This window comes from Anolis sagrei, chromosome 2, assembly GCF_037176765.1.
Source record: "Anolis sagrei isolate rAnoSag1 chromosome 2, rAnoSag1.mat, whole genome shotgun sequence".
Classification (NCBI taxonomy): Eukaryota; Metazoa; Chordata; class Lepidosauria; order Squamata; family Dactyloidae; genus Anolis; species Anolis sagrei.
In genome coordinates this window covers 230,414,050-230,434,458 of record NC_090022.1, presented here as the reverse complement: position 1 = coordinate 230,434,458, position 20,409 = coordinate 230,414,050, and the positions used below count along the sequence as shown (strand labels likewise).

The 20,409-nt window shown below is 43.0% G+C and overlaps 1 protein-coding gene and 1 non-coding gene across 7 annotated transcripts in view; one reads left to right on the top strand and one right to left on the bottom strand.

Annotated features, from left to right (window-relative positions):
- AOPEP (aminopeptidase O (putative)) overlaps positions 1-17,162 on the bottom strand; it is a 243,125-nt gene extending 225,963 nt beyond the window's left edge. For 4 of the 6 annotated variants that reach the window (XR_010909318.1, XM_060762070.2, XM_060762073.2 and 1 more), the window contains exons 1-3: positions 17,085-17,162; positions 1,778-1,871; positions 135-1,107 (exon numbers count right to left, since the gene is read on the bottom strand). Coding sequence is in view for 4 of the 6 variants with exons in the window: in XM_060762070.2 (XP_060618053.2) it covers positions 135-931 (797 nt within the window). In the remaining 2 variants the exon portion in view is untranslated. The remainder of the gene's footprint in view (positions 1-134; positions 1,108-1,777; positions 1,872-17,084) is intronic. The other 2 variants (XM_060762071.2, XM_060762075.2) reach the window with 2 other exon arrangements.
- Positions 17,163-20,018: 2,856 nt separating this feature from the next.
- On the top strand, positions 20,019-20,090 carry TRNAC-GCA (transfer RNA cysteine (anticodon GCA)). The gene has a single exon. It is a non-coding gene; the product is annotated as a tRNA-Cys (tRNA).
- The last annotated feature ends 319 nt before the right edge of the window (positions 20,091-20,409 follow it).

Below are 20,409 nucleotides of genomic sequence, written 5' to 3'. Positions count from 1 at the left end.
TTGCCTGCTTTGCTTCCAATCCCTGTAAACTTAATCTGAAAATGAGATTATTATTAATAGCAATTCAACTCTGACCCACATGACACTGAAGACTTTCTATAACGTACAAAGGAGCAGCTAAGAGGGATGCATACCTGTCATTCTGGTCTGTCGTCCAGCTGAGTGATCTTCCGTCTGGCTTTGTTTTGTACCAAATCCTTAAGGCGTGAGGGAAGTCCTTTGGCAATTGGACACCTGCCTTCCTGATCTCCAAGCTCCAACTGCCGGTAACAAACAAGAGCTCTCCACAAGCAGGAGCTCGGCTGCATCGCCTGTAATAGTCAAGCTGCTCCTTCCAGTGATCTGCAGGTAATGTCACAAGTTCATGCACAATTTGATTCCTGCGATCCCTGGCATCTTGAGACGATCCTGTTAACTTGGCAGGGTTTGCAAATTCCTCGACACCTGGAACAAGGGAAATGTCTACCTCCTCAACCTTTAACACGGATAAATCACAGCAGTCTAGGACCAGTGAGAAATCTTCATTCCCATGAATCTCAATGTCACAGCAGTTCTTTGAACTAGAAATCCCAGAAGCCTGTTCCTTGTTGCCATGGCTACCGTTTTTATCAGAAGTATCATTTTCACCTTTACCACAGACAGCAAAATCATTACATCCACTTTCAGGAGAGCAGGCGCTTGCATTTGACACAGGAACCGAGCCAGATTCAGGTGCCTGGACTTGGCAGGTTTCATCTGACCATGACCCACCAGCTTCTTCAGTCTGCTCTCTGACTCCTTCTCCACTGTCAGTTTGAAAGAACAAAACTATTTTGCCCTCAATCACCTTGTTTTCAACATCTACATCCAGATCCAACACATAATGCTTCACCAACATGTGGTTAGTGTTAGCCATTAAAGGCAGATCGTCCTTAGTAAAGTCTAGCTCCATCCCGGTGTGCCAGTCTTCTGTGCAAACAATCCCAATTTTCAAAAGCCTCACTGGCTTTTAATATTGTCTTTCCTTAGAAATGCTGCTGCTATACATTTTCCCGCTGTCACAAAGAGCTGTATGTATAATAATGGAGTGTATTACGGAAAGCTTTCAGTGTATCACTTGTCTCTTACCTTGTGAAGAAAAGGGGGGGGGGGATCAACAGTGAGATATCAATTTAAATAAGAACTGCAACAATGGAAGAAGCCCACATTGTGACATCATTTTGAAATGAAATGTATTTCAGCTATTGAGTTTGTTATTCAGAGACCAAATTTGTCATTCACACAATCACATATCAAGGCTATAAAGTGCAAAAGAGTTTTCCAATGAAAATTAAAAGGGAAACTCGTTTATATAATGATCGGGGAACAAACCTAATGAACATGAGAATTGTATGATACTGCCAAAGAAAAGAAAAGAACTTAAATAACAGAACAGCGCCTATCATTATATTTAATGCAGGGACAGGAGGCCGTTGTAAGCCTGGGGTTACACTCTTTTCTCCAAACCAGTCTAGCCGGCTGAATGTAGGCAGAGGACAGGATTTCACCTATTCATCTCACCTGATGTAATCTAGCCCTTCTCCCTTCCCAGATAACCATTTCCAGTTTATCCATTCTTAGAGAACAAAGGGGAAGGGACCTCCTTCAAAACCTTTCCAGCCCATTTTTAGGCCATATATGATTCAAGTGAGTCCAAATATTCTTCTTCCTTCTTTCAGTATTTATCTTACTGATCAGTAATAACCTATACATGTGGTGATGCAGTAGTAAATTGAAAAAAGAAAGAAGTAAGACGTACAGTAGTAAATTCAGAAGTGCAGGCTCTCATCATGGCAGTCCTTATAGTGACAGCACCAATAATAGTCCAAAGATGCACGTTTAGATCCAACGCTCTAACAAAACAAAACAAAATACAGATTTTGCAGCATTCATCTCCACCAGAAGTATGTATTTTGTCAAGCTAATGACTCTTGTCACCCCACACCAAACCAACCCCAAATATTTGGGCAGTAAGAAAGACTGTTCATAACAATACATTGTTTCTGGGGAAATCTATTTATTCTTCAGCACTACTATCACTGGTTCGAGAGCAGTACGTGTGAAAAAGATCTTGGAGTCCTCGTGGACAACAAGTTAAACATGAGCCAACAATGTGATGTGGCAGCAAAAAAAGCCAATGGGATTTTGGCCTGCATCAATAGGAGCAGAGTGTCTAAATCTAGGGAAGTCATGCTACCCCCCTATATTCCGCTTTGGTTAGACCACACCTGGAATATTGTGTCCAATTCTGGGCACCACAATTCAAGAGAGATATTGACAAGCTGGAATGTGTCCAGAGGAGGGTGACTAAAATGATCAAGGGTCTGGAGAACAAGCCCTATGAGGAGTGGCTTAAGGAGCTGGGCATGTTTAGCCTGAAGAAGAGAAGGCTGAGAGGAGATATGATAGCCATGTCTAATGTAAGAGGAAGCCACAGGGAGGAGGGAGCAAGCTTGTTTTCTGCTTCCCTGGAGACAAGGACACGAAACAATGGCTTCAAACTACAAGAAGGGAGATTCCATCTGAACATGAGGAAGAACTTCCTGACTGTGAGAGCTGTTCAGCAGTGGAACTCTCTGCCCCGGAGTGTGGTGGAGGTTCCTTCTTTGGAAGCTTTTAAACAGAGGCTGGATAGCCATCTGTCAGGCTGATTTGAATGCAATATTCCTGCTTCTTGGCAGGGGGTTGGACTGGATGGCCCATGAGGTCTCTTCTAACTCTTTGATTTTACGATTCTATCTTAAATCATGAAACAGCTTCCTAAGATCTACAGAGATACTCGCAGGAACACCTCAGCAAGCAAGAGTCTAAAAGCGGCAAGCTAAAACCCAGCATCTTAATCAGTGGCTGAAACTGGATGAGAAACTCCCTCCTGGGCACACAGAAGAGTGAGCAACCTGGAAGTCGCTGAACAGGCTGTGCTCTGGCACCACAAGATGCAGAGCTAAAATTAAGAAATGGGGCTACAAAGTGGAGTCCATGACATGCAAGTGTGGAGAAGAGCAAACCATAGACCACCCACTACAATGCAACCTGAGCCCTGCCACAGGCACAATGGAGGATCTTCTCACAGAGACACCAGAGACACCCTAGTGGCCATTTTTTGGTCAAAAGACATCTAGCATAATGCCAGATTTTTAAAACTTTGTGTTTTTAAATGCATTTTAACTTTAAGCATTTAAAAACACATGATACATTAATAAATTTGATGAGGAATACAGAAGATCAGCACCCGGAGAACCACATGAATTGATATGGTGGACTGGATTTGGCCCATGGGGCTTGAATTTGACACATGTATAAATACATTGAGAAAAAAAATGAATCCAAGAAGGTATCATACTAGGTCATAATCCTTGCTTGATAAAGAGTACTGCAGCTTTACCCTGTGAATGCTGGCTCCACTACACCACTCTTTACATGGTTACTCTCAAATAAGTCCCAAAAGTTTAATGGCATTTACTCCCAGGTGAATGAGTACAAGACGGCACCTAAAAGCGTGACTGCTTGTCTAGTTTTCAAGAGGTGAAATGTACCATGCCTAATTCCTCACCTCGGAAAGGCAGTGGAATGTGTCTTTGTTACAAATCTAAGTGAGAAGCATGATTGAAGGCTAAATGGCCTCACGTGTTTCTTTCCCTAGAAGCCATAATTTAATACATACAATGTAACTCCAGGGATTCATGTACTTTGCACATTATGGCTACACTCATATCAGCACTTCTGGTAAATTACAAGAAAATGAGTCAATTTATAAGTAGAACGTTCTAAATATTCTTTTGAGATTGCGCATGAAGATTTTTTAGATTTATAGTCAAATACTCCAGGTATATAATTACACCTTAATAGCTGGAAATCCATTAACATTTTGAATCAGAGACTTCTCAGAGCAAACAAAAGGGTTTCTCAATCAAAAAGACGTATTCAAATAATGACACACCAAAAAGGGGAAATTAAAATGTTACCATCATATGTTTTGATATTTATTTATTTATTTGCTTTATTTCTATACCGCATTTTTCAGCCTAAATCGGCGACTCAATGCGGTTTACACAGTGCAAATTATCACAACAATAACAAATGATTAAAACACATGATAGTATATTAACTCTCTTCATTCCATTTATTCTCCCCCTTAAAACTGAAACAATGTAAGAGAAAAACAAGCTTTTTAATTATAATAGTTTAAAATATTTATATTATTTTTAAATGTTGTCTTTTAATTTGTTTGAAATATAACATTAAAATCATATTAAACATACTTTATTGATTTTTGTATCAAATATTTCAAAACACTAGAGGACAAAATACCGCAGATACTTAATATCACTCACAAGTATGAAGGCATGCTTTAATTGCTGTTTTATTAACTAAATATATGAGTTAAATATGTCAGCTCAGAGAACTGGAACCTCTTCCCATTCAATTATTTAAAAAACACACACATTGGAGGCTTTGCCACTTCAAATGGTTTTCTCAGGAGTAAGTCATTCTATTTTGAATTATATCAACTAAAGAATTGTTTTAGGTGGATCTGTAATTGGTTAAGCGAATGAACCCAAAGATTGCTCATCAATGTTTCCTCTTCATCCTAGAAAGAAGAGATGAGTAAAGTACCTCAGGGTTCCGTACTGGGCCCAATTTTGTTCAACATCTTTATTAATGACTTAGATGAAGAGTTAGAAGGCTTGATCATCAAGTTTGCAGGAGACACCAAATTGGGAGGTATAGCCAATATTCCAGAAGACAGGAGCAGAATTTAAAATGATCTTAACAGATTAGAGAGATGGGCCAAAACTAACGAAATGGAGTTCAGCAGGGACAAATGCAAGATACCTTACTTAGGCTGAAAAAAAAGCGAAATGCAAAGATACAGAATGAGGAACGCCTGGCTCAACAGCAGTATGTGTGAAAAAGATCTTGGAGTCCTTGTGGACCACAAGTAAAACATGAGCCAACAATGTCACACGGTGGCAAAAAAAAAAAAAGCCAATCGGATTTTGGCCTGCAAAAACAGGAGCATAGTGTCTAGATCCAGGGAAGTCATGCTACCCCTCTATTCTGCCATGGTGAGACCACATCAGGAATACTGTGTCCAATTCTGGGCATCGCAACTGAAGGGAGATGTTGGCAAGCTGGAATGTGTCTAGAGGAGGGTGACTAACATGATAAAGCTTTAGACTCACTGCACCCCCCAACCTCCGCGGCTTTAGACTCACTGCACCCCCCAACCTCCGCAGAGGTGGAGGACCCATTAAATTGGTCCGCCCCAGGAGGCTTATGGATCCGGACGGATTCCTGACGGCTCTTGGGGAATTTCCCGCCACCTCGGTTGGTGATCCTGTTGATGCTCTGGTCGCTCTCTGGAATGGGGAGATGACTAGGGCAATAGACACGATCGCTCCAGAACGTCCCCTCTCAAGTAGCCGAGCTAAACCAGCTCCTTGGTTCACCGAGGAGCTGGCAGCGTTGAAGCGAAAGAAGAGGGAACTAGAGAGCGTGTGGCGTTCGGATCCGAGCGAGCCAAATCGAACACGGTTTGTGTCCTTTTTAAGGGCATATGCCGCGGCAATAAAAGCCGCAAAGAAAACTTTCTTTGCGGCCACTATTGCGTCTGCAAAGAACCGTCCGGCCGAACTGTTCCGAGTTGTCAGAGGCCTATTAAAACCCGCCACTCAGGATGGGTGCCCTGATGACTCGGCAGCTCGCTGCGAAGCCTTTGCTCGGTTCTTCGCAGACAAAGTCGCTTTGATCCGCTCTGGACTGGATACCATATTAACGGCAGTATCTGAGGATGTAACACGAGCATCTGCTTGTCCGGTTTTGATGGATTCATTTCAATTGGTTCAATCCGAGGATGTGGACAAGGTGCTTGGAGAAATGAGAGCTACCACATGCATCCTAGACCCCTGCCCATCCTGGCTTCTAAAGGAGGCCAGAGGGGGATTGGCCGAGTGGGTGAAGGTGGTGGTTAATGCCTCCCTTCGGGAGGGCAAAATTCCAGCCAGCTTAAAGCAAGCTGTGATAAAACCGCTGTTGAAGAAACCATCACTGGACCCCACTCAATTCGTCAACTATCGGCCTGTTTCCAATCTCCCCTTTTTGGGCAAAGTCATGGAACGTGTGGTGGCCTCACAACTCCAGGCATTCTTGGTAGACACGGATTATCTGGATCCGGCACAGTCTGGCTTTAGGCCGGGGCATGGTACTGAGACAGCTTTGGTCGCCTTAGTGGATGATCTGCGTCGGGAGCTCGACAGGGGGAGTGTGTCCCTGTTGGTGCTGCTCGACCTCTCAGCGGCCTTCGATACCGTCGACCACGGTATCCTTCTGGGACGCCTCGCGGGGATGGGTCTTGGAGGTACTGTTCTGCAGTGGCTTCGCTCATTCCTCGAGGGTCGGTCTCAGAAGGTGTTACTGGGAGACTCCTGTTCAACCCCACAACCTTTGTCTTGTGGGGTTCCTCAGGGTTCAATACTGTCTCCCATGTTGTTTAACATCTACATGAAGCCGCTGGGCGAGATCATCCGGAGTTTCGGATTGCGATGTCATCTGTACGCAGATGATGTTCAACTCTGTCACTCCTTTCCACCTGCTACTAAGGAGGCTGTCGAGGTCCTGAACCGGTGCTTGGCCGCTGTGACGGTCTGGATGGGGGCGAACAAATTGAAATTGAATCCAGACAAGACAGAGGTACTCCTGGTTAGTCGCAAGGCCGAACAGGATATAGGGTTACAGCCTGAGTTAGACGGGGTCGCACTCCCCCTGAAGACGCAGGTTCGCAGTTTGGGTGTGATCCTGGACTCATCGCTGAGCCTGGAACCCCAGGTTTCGGCGGTGACCAGGGGAGCATTCGCACAGTTAAAACTTGTGCGCCAACTGCGACCGTACCTTGGGAAGTCTGACTTAGCCACGGTAGTCCACGCTCTGGTTACATCCCGCCTTGACTACTGCAACGCTCTCTACGTGGGGTTGCCTTTGAAGACAGCCCGGAAGCTCCAATTAGTCCAACGGGCGGCAGCCATGATACTAACAGGAGCGGGGCGCAGGGAGCACACAACTCCTCTGCTGCACCAGCTCCACTGGCTGCCGATATGCCACCGGGCTCAATTCAAAGTGCTGGCGTTGGCCTTTAAAGCCCTAAACGGTTCTGGCCCAACTTATCTATCCGAACGTATCTCAGCCTATCAGCCCACCAGGACCCTAAGATCTTCTGGAGAGTCCCTGCTCTCTATCCCGCCGGCTTCACAAGTGCGGCTGGCGGGAACGAGAGACAGGGCCTTCTCTGTGGTGGCCCCTCGGCTTTGCAACACCCTCCCTATAGAGGTACGATCAGCCTCCTCGCTGATGGTGTTTCGGAAGAGACTGAAGACATGGATGTTTAAACAAACATTCGGTTAATCCGTTGCAACGAATTTTGATGACTAAAGGACTGGTAATCATGGACGACGAATTTTGGATTGTGATTTTAGTTACGAGATGCATGGGATTATTATTGGTGGCCCAATAATTTGTATTGTATATGTGTTTCATGTTTTAAATTGAATACTGTTTTTAATTGTTTTTAACTTTTTAGTTGTTGTAAACCGCAATGAGTCGCCGACTTAGGCTGAGATATTAGCGGTATACAAGTGCATAAATAAATAAATAAATAAATAAATAAATTAAATAAATAAATAAATAAATAAAGGGTCTGGAGAACAAGCCCTATGAGGAGCAGCTTAAAGAGTTGGGCATGTTTAGCCTGCAGAAGAGAAAGCTGAGAGGAGACATGATGGGCTTGTATAAGTATGTGAGGGGAAGTCATGGGGAGGAGGGAGGAAGCTTGTTTTCTGCTGCCCTGGAGACCAGGACACAGAAAAATGACTTCAAACTACAGGAAAGGAGATTCCACCTGAACATTAGGAAGAACTTCCTAACTGTGAGAGCTGTTCAGCAATTGAACTTTCTGCCCCGGAGTGTGATGGAGGCTCCTTTTTTGGAGGCTTTTAAGCAGAGGCTGGATAGCCATCTCTCAGGGGTGCTTTGAATGCGATTTCCCTGCTTCTTGGCAGGCGGTTGGACTCATGAGGACTCTTTGAACTCTTTGTGTGTGTGTGTCAGGAGCGACTTGAGAAACTGCAAGTCTATGATTCTATCCTATGAAATTCATAGATCATATATGCTATGAAATTCAAGGATTGCCATCAGTTAAGTGGCAATTTGGAGGCACATACACACAAACAGTATAAAGGTTACCTAATTTTCAAGAAGCACAAGAGAGGATTTGCACCTTTTACTAATTTCAGTTTAGTTTTCCATGGAGGTTATGCTTGCTGAAAACCCTCCTTATAACTACAGTTCTTAAAGCGTAAGAACCCTGTTCTCTCTGGAACTTGACAACCTTAAGTTGGATGCTTACTTACTTATTATAAACTAGATTATAAACATATTCATAAGGGCAGGGAACTGCTTTGTGGTCCTTTTACTTGTAAAGTACCGCGCTGTATAAATAAATGATAATAATGGGAGAAAATGTTTTTAAAACTCTCATGCGGTTCCTTTCTGTAAATTTTGCTACAATCAGAAAAGATTGAGGCTACATCTACACTTTAGAATTAATGCAGTTTGACACCACTTTAACTATCAAGGCCTATCAAATCCTGAGATTTGTATTTTGAAGAGGCACCAGCACTCATCAGCAGAGAAAGCTAAAGAACTTGTAAAACAACAACAACAACAATAATATTTTTTCTTCATAGCCTACCCCCTCTCCCCAAAGGGACTCAGGGTAGCTTACACTCAATCAATATATACATAAAAATATAAAAATAACATTATACAATAAAACTATTTTACTTAATTCCCATGATTCCATAGACTTGAGCCATGGCAGTTAAAGTGGTGTCAAACTGCCTTAATTCTACAGTTAAGATACACCCATGGTACAGTGGTAGAACAAATTTTCTGCATAGAGAAGTTCCCAGATTCTGTCTCTTACATGTCTAGTACAAATTATGCTTTCTAGAATAACCATGCACTGTTGTAATGCAGACATTGGCTTAAGTGGCTCATTGGTGTGACTCAGTATAATGCAGATCATTTCATTTCTTTATAAGGAGACCCTCTCTAGGAGGGAGAGCTTAGGTAGCACCCTGAATTACACTGTTAAAATTTCCATTTAGAAGCATATTTTGAACTGAGCAACAGAGGGAGGATTAGTTAGGAAACAATATAGTTTTTTCATCAACCAAAGTTTTGGTGCATTTCCAGATGACACAGAAAGATGACATTCTGGTCTATCTGCTTCTGAAATCATTTCCTTAACAGGCAGCAGCTCTTTCCCAAAGTCAGAAGTAGAACAAACAATCAGCAACGTGAGCTAGCGATGACTACATGTAGCTATGCAGTATAGTGTTTTTTATATAAATTCAGATGCTCCAAAAAAATAGATTAATGCTTATCAAGGTCCTTGCCCTTTTAATGTTACTAATCATGGAAATTCTGGTTCAATCTAAAAATAATCATGGTTTCTTTTTCTGTAAAGGAAAATTAAAAGTCTAATGATATGTTCACGAGACCTTTGTAACATTCAACAAAATACTTATTTTAATAGTTAAACAGCTTTTGTGAACATAAAGATGTACTGTGTAAGTTTTCCATTTCCTCAGCCTGTTGGAGGCATTACGGACCTATGCCAAGGGTCTTTTTTCTCTTCCTCAGTGCAGGAAATGAAGCACTGCCCAAACCACATTGGTCCTTGTCAGCCTTGAATTCCAGGGCGGGTTGAAGCACATTACAGACATCTATGCTCATCCCGAGATTGAATATATACTGAAATAACATAGCCAATCCCTTAAATTAGAGCCATGTGCAGAAGTCTACAAGTGTTTGGTATATACACATATAGATTACAAGAACCCTCAAGCATGGAAAGCCTCAGTGACAGTCTTCCAAAGCAGTGATTTATTGTGCATGGATAGTTTCCCCCATCCACAATTAGATCAGTTTTCCTCACAATTACAATCCCTTATGAAAGTACGGATGTTACTATGCCAAATCTAGTTATACTTTTAAAACAGATGATGTTATTTGCTCTATGAAAACAAATCCGCTGGCAGCTGATTCTTTCTGACAACATGAACATTATACATTGACCTAAACCCAAGGAATGGATTGCAATAATTCTGTACATCATTCATTTCCAACCCAATCCTTTATCTCTTGATTCACAACAGCCCTAACTAAGCAATAAATAATATTCGTATTTATTGTAATTATGACACACATTAACACTAGCATTAACAAAAAACAGAAATAATGAAAATAAACAATATTTTCAAGCAAACCTTGGTCTGTGGTGAATGCTTTTACATTTGGGCTATTCTCATATATCCACTCTTACATATTGGGAATTACTTCTAGGTCAGCAAAATGGGACTTAGAATCATAAACTCATAGAGTTGGAAGAGACCTCGTGGGCCATCCAGTACACACTCTACCAAGAAGCAGGAAAACTGCATTCAAATAACCCCCAACAGATAGCCATCCAGCCTGTGCTTAAAAGCCTCCAAAGAAGGAGCCTTCACCACACTCTGGGGCAGAGAGTTCCACTGCTGAACAGCTCTCAGTCAGGAAGTTCTTCCTCATGTTCAGGTAGAATCTCCTTTCCTGTAGTTGGAAACCATTGTTCCGCATCCTAGTCTCCCTCCTCCCTATGACTTCCCCTCACATATTTATACATGGCCCTTATAATGTCTCCTCTCAGCCTTCTCTTCACAAATTTTTATTCTGAGAGAACACCTTTCTAGGAATATCTAGATCTTTCAACATGACACTATGGACAACTTTCTCTGGAAGCTGAACACAGAATCACACTGGAGGACCTAGAGATTCCTAGAGGAATGTTCTCTAGAAATCTCTAGGTCCTCCAGTAGGACAGGAGGTTGGCCACAGAATCACATGGGAGGAGCTGAGAGATTTCTAGCGAGAATGGTTTTAATCAAATCCATAAATAATCAAATCCACAAAAACCAAAACTGCAAATATGGATGGATAGTCCACAATATGGATGTATTGTGAAATGCAGAATGGCTGCACTAAACAATAAATTACAATTCAACAGCTGGCTGAGTTGATCTCAGGAGTGGTATTGAACTCCCCTCAACTAGTTACGCTGGGGGTCTTCAACATCCATGCAGATATCTTTTTTGTGAGGAGCAGCTCAGGACTTCATTGTCTTCCATGACAACCATGAGTCTGTCCCCAGTAGTATCTTGTGACAAGCATGGTACAGGACACACTCTAGACCTAGTTTTTTCATGTAAGGCAAGACAATTGTGATGTGAGTGTGAAGGAATTTTTTACAGTTCTGTTGGCATGGACAGATTAGAGCAGTGGTTCTCATCCTGTGGGTCCTCAGGTGTTTTTGCCTACAACTCCCAGAAATCCCAATCAGTTTACCAGCTGTTAGGATTTCTGAGAATTGAAGACCAAAACATCTGGGGACTCACTGATTGAAAACCACTTGATTAGAGCTTTACAGGGGAATTTGGGCCAAATTAAGATAGTCCACCGCAGGAAGCTTATGAATCTGGATGGATTCCTATTGATTCTTGAAGTTTCCTGTTGTCTTGGCAAGTGAGCCTGTCAAACCCTTTGTCTGACCTCTGGAATAGACAGCTGACCAAGACAGTTGGCACAATTGCTTTTAAGTGTTTTCTCCCATGGAATGGAACCTAGCAACTCATGATCTGGCTGTGATGAAAAGAGTGGAAAAGAGGTGGGAACAACAATGGCAGAAGACCTGGATCAACAAGAGTGAAAATTAATTTGAAAACCCATGGCATGGCAATGATAGCAAGAAAGATATCATTTTTCATTGCCACCATTGAATCTCTGAAAACTGTCATCCAGTAAAGCTGTTTCAAGTGGTTGGGGGCCTCTTGCATTCTGCAGTTATACAACCACTCAGTAACCTTTTGTGAAGAGTTTGCACAGCAATTATGGATACGTTCTGACCTGCATGCAGGTCTAGTGGATGAAAACTTGGGCCCTGCTTGTACACTGTTATTGTACAACCTGAGGATGTGGACAGGATCCCAGCAATGCTGAGGGCCACTATGACCACAGTGGACTATATCCAAGAAGAACTGCTGAATGTCGTAAGGACAATAGTGAATGCCTCACTACTGCAAGACAGGTTTCCATCCTGCATACAAGAGGTTATGATGAAGGCACTATCATGAACACCACTATACTAGAGAACTATCTGCCAGTTTCCAATACACAGGACCTATTTTGGGCAAAGTGTTACATAATGTGTGGCCTCTCAGCTCCAGAAGCTCCTGAATGAAATGAGCTATCTACCCTCACTTCAATCTGGCATCAGACCTGGCTATGGGACAGAGTTTTGGATGCCTTGGTGGATGACCTATGCATGGAACTAGAGTATAACTGTTAGTTCTGCTGGACCTCTCACTGGCTTTCAATATCACTGTACTATCTTTTTGAGTTGCCTCATTGAGAAGGCTCAGGAGTACAGAGGTCTTTCTTGGAGGAGTGGACTGAGAAAGTGTTGGGTGATGTCTGTGCAGGGAGATGGCTGAGCCTGGGACTTTTGTTTACCGTGATGTCTGTTCAGTGTCCTAGCCACTATCCTGTGGTGACCCTCAGAGTTGCTGTGTGTGTATGAGTGTGTTGGCTTCACTTCATAAATAGGTGGGAGGGGGAAGAGGGCCTGGCTGTTACATTTAAATGCTTATGGTAATTTTAAAATGACAGCAATGAAATATCAACAACAAAAATAAATTCCCTTCATACTGGATCAAAACAAGATAAACTAGATAAAAATCAGGAGATTGGAATATCAAGAGATTATTCCAATCTTCCAAGAATGGTTACATTTCAGTAGCCTGAAATGTAATTTCAGCAAGAAAAAAAGTCACAGCACCAAGAAAAAAAAAATTAAAATGTGCCAAGAAGCCACAAAGGAGGAGGACCCTGAAACCCCACACTTTATTATGTATTTATCACTTTTAGTACCACAAACACAATCACATTTATTGCTGTAGGCAGCATTCTGTTTCTTAGGTTCTGTTGCATGAAACTCATCATTTCCCAATTTCATTAAACTCGGCCTGGGCTGCTTTGCCTGCATCTCTGCTCACAAGGACCTACCTCAGTGTCATCTCTCCATGTAATTCATTGTTCTGAAGATATATTACTGTTCTTGCCTTGTGTATATATATGTCTTCAAAGTGCCTGTTGACTTATGGTGACCGCATGAATTTCAAATGGTTTTCTCAGGCAAGGACTATTTCAAGGTGGTTTGCCAAAAATGTTTCACATAAACAAGTTTATAAATACTCATTATGTGAATTCCAAGCATTGTCAATATGGCCACATGCAAAGTTTCTACAAGGCCCAGGTGGATGGGTGAACACTGGGAAACTACTTAAGATAAGAATGAGACACCATTGAAGGAGCTGGTTATGTTTAGCCTAAAGAAAGGAAGACAGAGGTGATATACTATGGGCAAAGTATTATGAGAATTCAAATGTGCACTACCAATATGATGTGGCAGCTAAAAATGCCAATGGGATTTTGGCCTGCATAAATAGGAGCAGTGTCTAGATCCAGGGAAATCAGGCTAGCCCTATATTCTGCCTTGGTCAGACCACACCGGAATACTGTGTCCCATTCTAAGGGAGATGTTGACAAGCTGGAATATGTCCAAAGGAGGGTGACTAAAATGATCAAGGTGGAGGAGGAGCGGTTTAAAGAGCTGGGCATGTTTAGCCTGCAGAAGAGAAGGCTGAGAGAAGACATGATGGCCATGTATAAATAAGTGAGGGGAAGTCATAGGGAGGAGGGAGGAGGGAGCAGGCTTGTTTTGTGCTGCCCTGGAGACTAGGACATGGAGCAATGGCTTCAAACTACAGGAAAGGAGATTCCACCAGTACATTAGGAAGAACTTCCTAACTGTGAGAGCTGTTCAGTAGTGGAACTCTCTGCCCCGGAGTGTGCTGGAGGCTCCTACTTTGCAGGCTTTTAAGCAGAGGCTGGATGGCCATTTGTCGGGGTGCTTAGAATGCAATGTTCTTGCCTCTTGGCTGGAGGTTGGACTGGATGGCCCATGAGGACTCTTCCAACTCTGATTCTATGATTAAATGTATATAGTGAAGGGACAGAAAATGAAATGTTGCCACAGAATGAAGCAGAGGAAGAGATGAGCAGGAGCATCACTCTGGAAGGTGTCCTGAAAAACGCACCTTCATCTGGTTGCTCTCCTTGTGTCAGAACTGCTTCTGTTCTATCTGCTTATTATAAATATTGCTGTTTTACTTTAAAAACACTATTTCTGTTTGATTTTTCCTCTTTTCTCTCTATCCCATGTTCTTTTGTGACATGTCCTTACAGCTTGATAATTGTAGAACTCTCCACTTAATAGTCTTATGTGGCTGGAAATGGGAAGGTGTCTTTTAATAGTGATGAGTTGTAAAATGACCCATATAATCAAATACAATTGGAAGAGACCACAAGGGCTATGTAGTCCCACCCCCTGCCAGGCAAAGTCATAAAGCAGAAACCTAATGTTCAAAAGTACCCCCTTGCACATACTACACTATCATTTTCATAGTTCATAACTGTGTCTAAGCCAACAACAACAACAATGAATTTATTACCTGCCTCTCTCTGAGGCTTGAGGGAAGATAAAGGTAAAATTTTCCCCTTGACACTAAGTCTAGTTGAGTCCGACTCTGGGGTAGTGCTTATCTCCATTTCTAACCCAAAGGGCCAGAGCTGTCCATAGACACCTCCAAGGTCACGTGGGCAGCATGACTGCATGGAGTGCCACTAACTTCCCACTGAAGTGGTACCTATTGATCTACTCACATTTGCATGCTTTTGAACTGGTAGGTCGGCAGAAGCTGGGGCTAACAGCGAGAGCTCACCCTGCTCCCCAGATTTGGATCACCAACCTTTCAGTCAGAAAGTTCAGCAGCTCAATGGTTTAACCCACTGCGCCACTGCGGCCCCTGAAGTGAGATACACCATTAAAACAAGAGCTACAGCACTATTAAAAGACATACAACATGATACATAGAGGTAAAACACAAGTTAAAATCCACTGATAACATTCACAACTTTAAAAGGGTTTGCAACACCCAACAGAAAGAAGGAAGGAAGGAGACTGAGCATGTGCAGTTTCACATTTTACATCTACAACATACTAATGATTGTGGCAATAAAATGGAGTTTGCTTTTGCAGCCCAGATAGTAAACACAAATGAACCGTTTTGTTGTGGAAAGGGGTAATATAAAGACTGTAAAATGAACATCTGGTTGCCATGTCCTTGCCAAGCTATGAAACCTTTTAAAAACAAGACAGCGGCCACAAACAGCATGGGCCCCTGCATGTTTATGCTTGTCTAAATACTGTATTCACTATATTCCCTGAGCTACAGGGTTTCAGCCCTGGTGCTCAGTCCATGCTGGACTATGTCATGCTTTTATTGACTCTATCCTTTTTTGTATTATCTACATAATTTATTGTGTATATGTTGTGCTCATATGTTGTTGTACTTTGCCTCGAGCCATCGGGAGAGGTAATACATTATCATCATCATCATCAACAACAACAACAACAACATTATATAAGTGGAGCTCCTGGTGGTAAAATGGGTTAAACTCTTCTGCTAGCAGGACTGCTGACTGAAAGGTCAGCGGTTCAAATCCGGGGAGCGGGGTGAGCTCCTTTCTGTCAGCTCCAGCTTCTTATGCAGGGACATGAGAAAAGTCTCTCACAGGATGGCAAAACATTTGAGTGTCCCCTGGGCAACATCCTTGCAGATGGCCAATTCTCTCACAACAGAAACGACTTGCAGTTTCTCAAGTCGCTCCAGACGCGGAAAAAATCATATAAGTTGTGCAAACCCACTCAGTGACCCTCAACAAGTCACACTCTCTCTGCCTCAGGGGAAGGCAATGACAAATCCTCTAGGAGCAAATCCATGAAAAACTCATGAGAGGTAGAGAAAAGGCAGCTCTGGGGAACCTGGGGTGCATCTGCAGGGGTGAATGAATGCAGTTTGACACCACTTTAACTGTCCTGGCCCAATAGTATGGCATCCTGGGATCTGCAGTTTTACAAGGTTTTTAGCATTCTCTGGCAAAGAGTGCCAAACTACAACTTCCAGGGCTCCACAGCATTGAGCCAAGAAAACCCCATGATAGGTGGAAAAATGGCAGCGCTGAGGGACTTAGGGTACATCTACACTGGAGAATGAATGCAGTTTGACACCACTTTAACTGCCATGGCTCTATAGTATGGAATCCTGGGATCTGCAGTTTTACAAGGTCTTTAGCATTCTCTGGCAAAGAGTGCCAAACTACAACTTCCAGGGCTCCACAGCATTGAGCCAAGAAAACCCCATGATAGGTGGGAAAATGGCAGCGCTGAGGGACTTAGGGTACATCTACACTGGAGAATGAATGCAGTTTGACACCACTTTAACTGCCATGGCTCTATAGTATGGAATCCTGGGATCTGCAGTTTTACAAGGTCTTTAGCATTCTCTGGCAAAGAGTGCCAAACTACAACTTCCAGGGCTCCACAGCATTGAGCCAAGAAAACCCCATGATAGGTGGGAAAATGGCAGCGCTGAGGGACTTAGGGTACATCTACACTGGAGAATGAATGCAGTTTGACACCACTTTAACTGCCATGGCTCTATAGTATGGAATCCTGGGATCTGCAGTTTTACAAGGTCTTTAGCATTCTCTGGCAAAGAGCGCCAAACTACAACTTCCAGGGCTCCACAGCATTGAGCCATGGCAGCTAAAGTGGTACCAAACTGCATTCATTCTCCAGTTTAGAGGCATCCCTTGAAATACCATTGATAGTTTGGGGACTCTAGTAGGAGCAAGGAAAAACCACCTCTCCCCTGCCTTTTCCCTTTGAAGGGTCAGAGGCAGGGCCAGCTGGGCACGCGCAGAACCCCGGCGCGAGGACGCTCCCAATCGCGCGCGCGCACATCCGGGCACCCGCCCACACACTCTCTCTCTCATCTCCTCTTCTTTACCTTGTGTTTTTCTCTTTTTCCCACCCGACGCTCCTACCGGCTCCAACAGCGGACGCAGCGTTCGGTGACGTCAGAGGCCTAAGCCCCGCCCACTGTTGTCAGTAGCCTGGTGCCTTTCCTCGCCTTGCGACTCCGTGGCTCCGCCCCCTTTGGCTCATTGGCCTCAGGCTGGTCCCAGGCAGGCAGGCAGGCAGGAGTGGACCCGAGTTGAAAGAGAGGGAGGGATTTATTGTATTGGCTGCAAATCAACAACAACTCATCATAATGATCTCAAAAAGTAGCCTTTCCAAGATCTGGGTTGCTGTGAGTTTTCTGGGCTGTATGGCCTTGTTCCAAAAGCATTCTTTTTTAAAAAAAATTCACTTTGTTATTTTGCACTGTTTTATTTTATCTGAATGTTTTCTTTTATTGTGCTGTTATTTTTTGCTCTTCTGTATTTATTTTGCTGTAATGTATCACCGGGCTTGGCCTCACGTAAACCGCTCCGAGTCTGGGGAGATTGTGGTGGGAAATAAAGTTTATTATTATTATTATTATTATTATTATTATTCCGAATGAAGCAGAGAGTGTTTGAGGACCGGGACATCCGTAAGGATACCAAGGTGCTTGTTTATAAAGCTATTGTCCTCCCAACCCTGCTATACTCCTGCAAGACATGAACTGTCTACAGATGTCACATGCAATTCCTGGAACGATTCCATCAGCGCTGCCTCCGGAAAATCCTGCAAATCTCTTGAGAAGACAAGCAGACAAACATCAGCGTGCTGGAATAAGCAAAAACCACCAGCACTGAAGCGATGGTCCTTCGCCGTCAACTCCGCTGAACTGGACACGTTGTCCGGATGCCTGACCACCATCTCCCTAAGCAGTTGCTCTACTCTAAACTCAAGAATGGAAAATGGAATGTTGGTGGGCAGGAAAAGAGGTTTAAAGATGGTATCAAAGCCAACCTTAAAAACTCTGGCATAGATACTGAGAACTGGGAAGCCCTGGCCTGAGAGCGCTCCAGCTGGAGGTCAGCTGTGACCAGCAGTGCTTCAGAATTTGAAGAGGCACAAATGGATGGAGGGCAAGAGAACGAAACAAGCCAAGAGGAAGGCACATCAAGCCAACCCCAACCGGGACCGCCTTCCACCTGGAAGCCAATGCCCTTACTGCAGGAGACGATGCAGATCAAGAATAGGGCTCCCTGGAGGATTATCCTACTCGGACAATGAGGGATCGCCTAAGTAAGTAAGTAAGTATTATTATTATTCTCTCCTGACGTTTCACCTGCATCTAAGGCAGGCATCCTCAAGGGTTGTGAAGTCTATTGAAATAGATACAGTTCACATTTTGAAAGATACAAGTTACACAGAAATCATCAAATTGATACAATTTCTTAATTGCTACTCTGCTGCTGAGTTTGCATGCCCAGTGTGGAACACATTTCACCATGTTAAAACAGTGGATGTGGCTCTTAATGAGACATGCCCCATTCTCACAGGCTGTCTGTGCCCTACACCACTGGAGAAATTACACTGTGTAGCACCCACCTGACATCCGCTGGGAAGTAGCAGCCAATAATGAAAGGACCAAGGCAGTGACATCTCCGGGCCATCCTCTGTTTGGATATCAGCCAGCTCGCTAACATCTTAAATCAAGAAATAGTTTTCTAAGATCTACAGAGATATTCACAGAAACACCTCAGCAAGCAAGAGTCCAAAAGTGGCAGTCTAAAACCCAGCACCTCAATCCATGGCTGCTACCAGATGAGGAACTCCCTCCTGGGCACAAAGAAGACCGGGCAACTTGGAAGGCACTGAACAGACTGCTCTCTGGCACCACGAGATGCAGAGCCAACCTTAAGAAATGGGGCTACAAAATGGAGTCCACAACATGTGAGTGTGGAGAAGAGCAAACCACAGACCACCTATTACATGCAACCTGAGTCCTGCCACGTGCACAATGGAGGACTTTCTCACAGCAACACCAGAGGCACTCCAAGTGGCCAGCTACTGGTCAAGGGACTGGTCATTCAATAGAATGCCAAGTTCTTATACTTTGTGTTTTCTCAAATACATTAGTTCGCTCCTGATATGATATAAATAAAAATAAATAAATAAAGGGGTTAGACACATTATAGTTCATGGGGTACAGCTGCTGCTATGTCTGTTCATGATCTTCAAAAGCTTCGAAGTTGCCCAACTCAAGATATCCAGAAAACGTTTTTAATAAAAGGAAATATACTATATTTATTTGTGGCCTCTTAGGGAACTTTAAATCTTTCAAGAGGGCTTTACCATTGCTCGATAACACAGTCATCTTTAAGGATACATTTACCTGCAGAACTAATGCAGTATGAAACCATTTTAATTGCCATGGCTCAATACTATGGGATCATTGTGGTTGTAGATTTACAAGGTCTTTAGCCTTATTTGCCTCACTAAACTACAACTCTTAGGATTCCATAGCATTGAGCCATGGCAGTGAAACTGTCAATCTGCATTAATTCTACAATATAGATGCACCCAAAGAGGGCTCATATGAACAGTGTTGGAGATATATTGCTTTAATGAATTCAAGAAGCATGAAAATCAGGGTTGTCGTTTTGAAGCTCAATATTTGCAAAGATAAGCTTGAAAGGGTGCACGATGAAATCTCAGAAAGTGGGGCTTCACTGTCCACTATTCTTTCCTGATGTCAAATAACATTCCCCCATGTTTTTAGCCTACCTTCTCATGTATCAACATAGGATGATGTTTGAAAAAAAGACAAAAGAAACAAATAATTGTGAACTGTGAAAAATGAAACATATTTTGTAACAGGAAATACATGCAGTACTCAATGGACATTTGTCATAGACAAATAAAACGAATTGCTGTTCTCTGGTCAGCATGCCAGTTATGATGTAGCACAAATAAGATAGATCTGTTGAACCAACTTAGAAGGGAAGGGGGTATAGCTCAGTGGTAGAGCATTTGACTGCAGATCAAGAGGTCCCTGGTTCAAATCCAGGTGCCCCCTCTTTTAAATAAATAGTATGTCTTGATTGATATTTAATTCTTCCCCCGATAAGCACATTGCTGACTTGTGAAAGAAAGAATTTTAATTCTCACAACTGTACATGCAGATTTAGGCTCATAGAAGATTTATTTATTCCCAGAGAAAAATATGAATATTGCTGTTCTAAGATTCCAACCTTCCTTTCCTATTTTGGCAATTATATCTGCCACATAACACTAAGACGTAATTAATACTTAAAGGAAAAGGTCATACCTGTTTCTGGTCCCTGCTGGGTAAACATCCTTGTCTATTTTCCTGTGCTGAAACAGGAAGAGTCCTC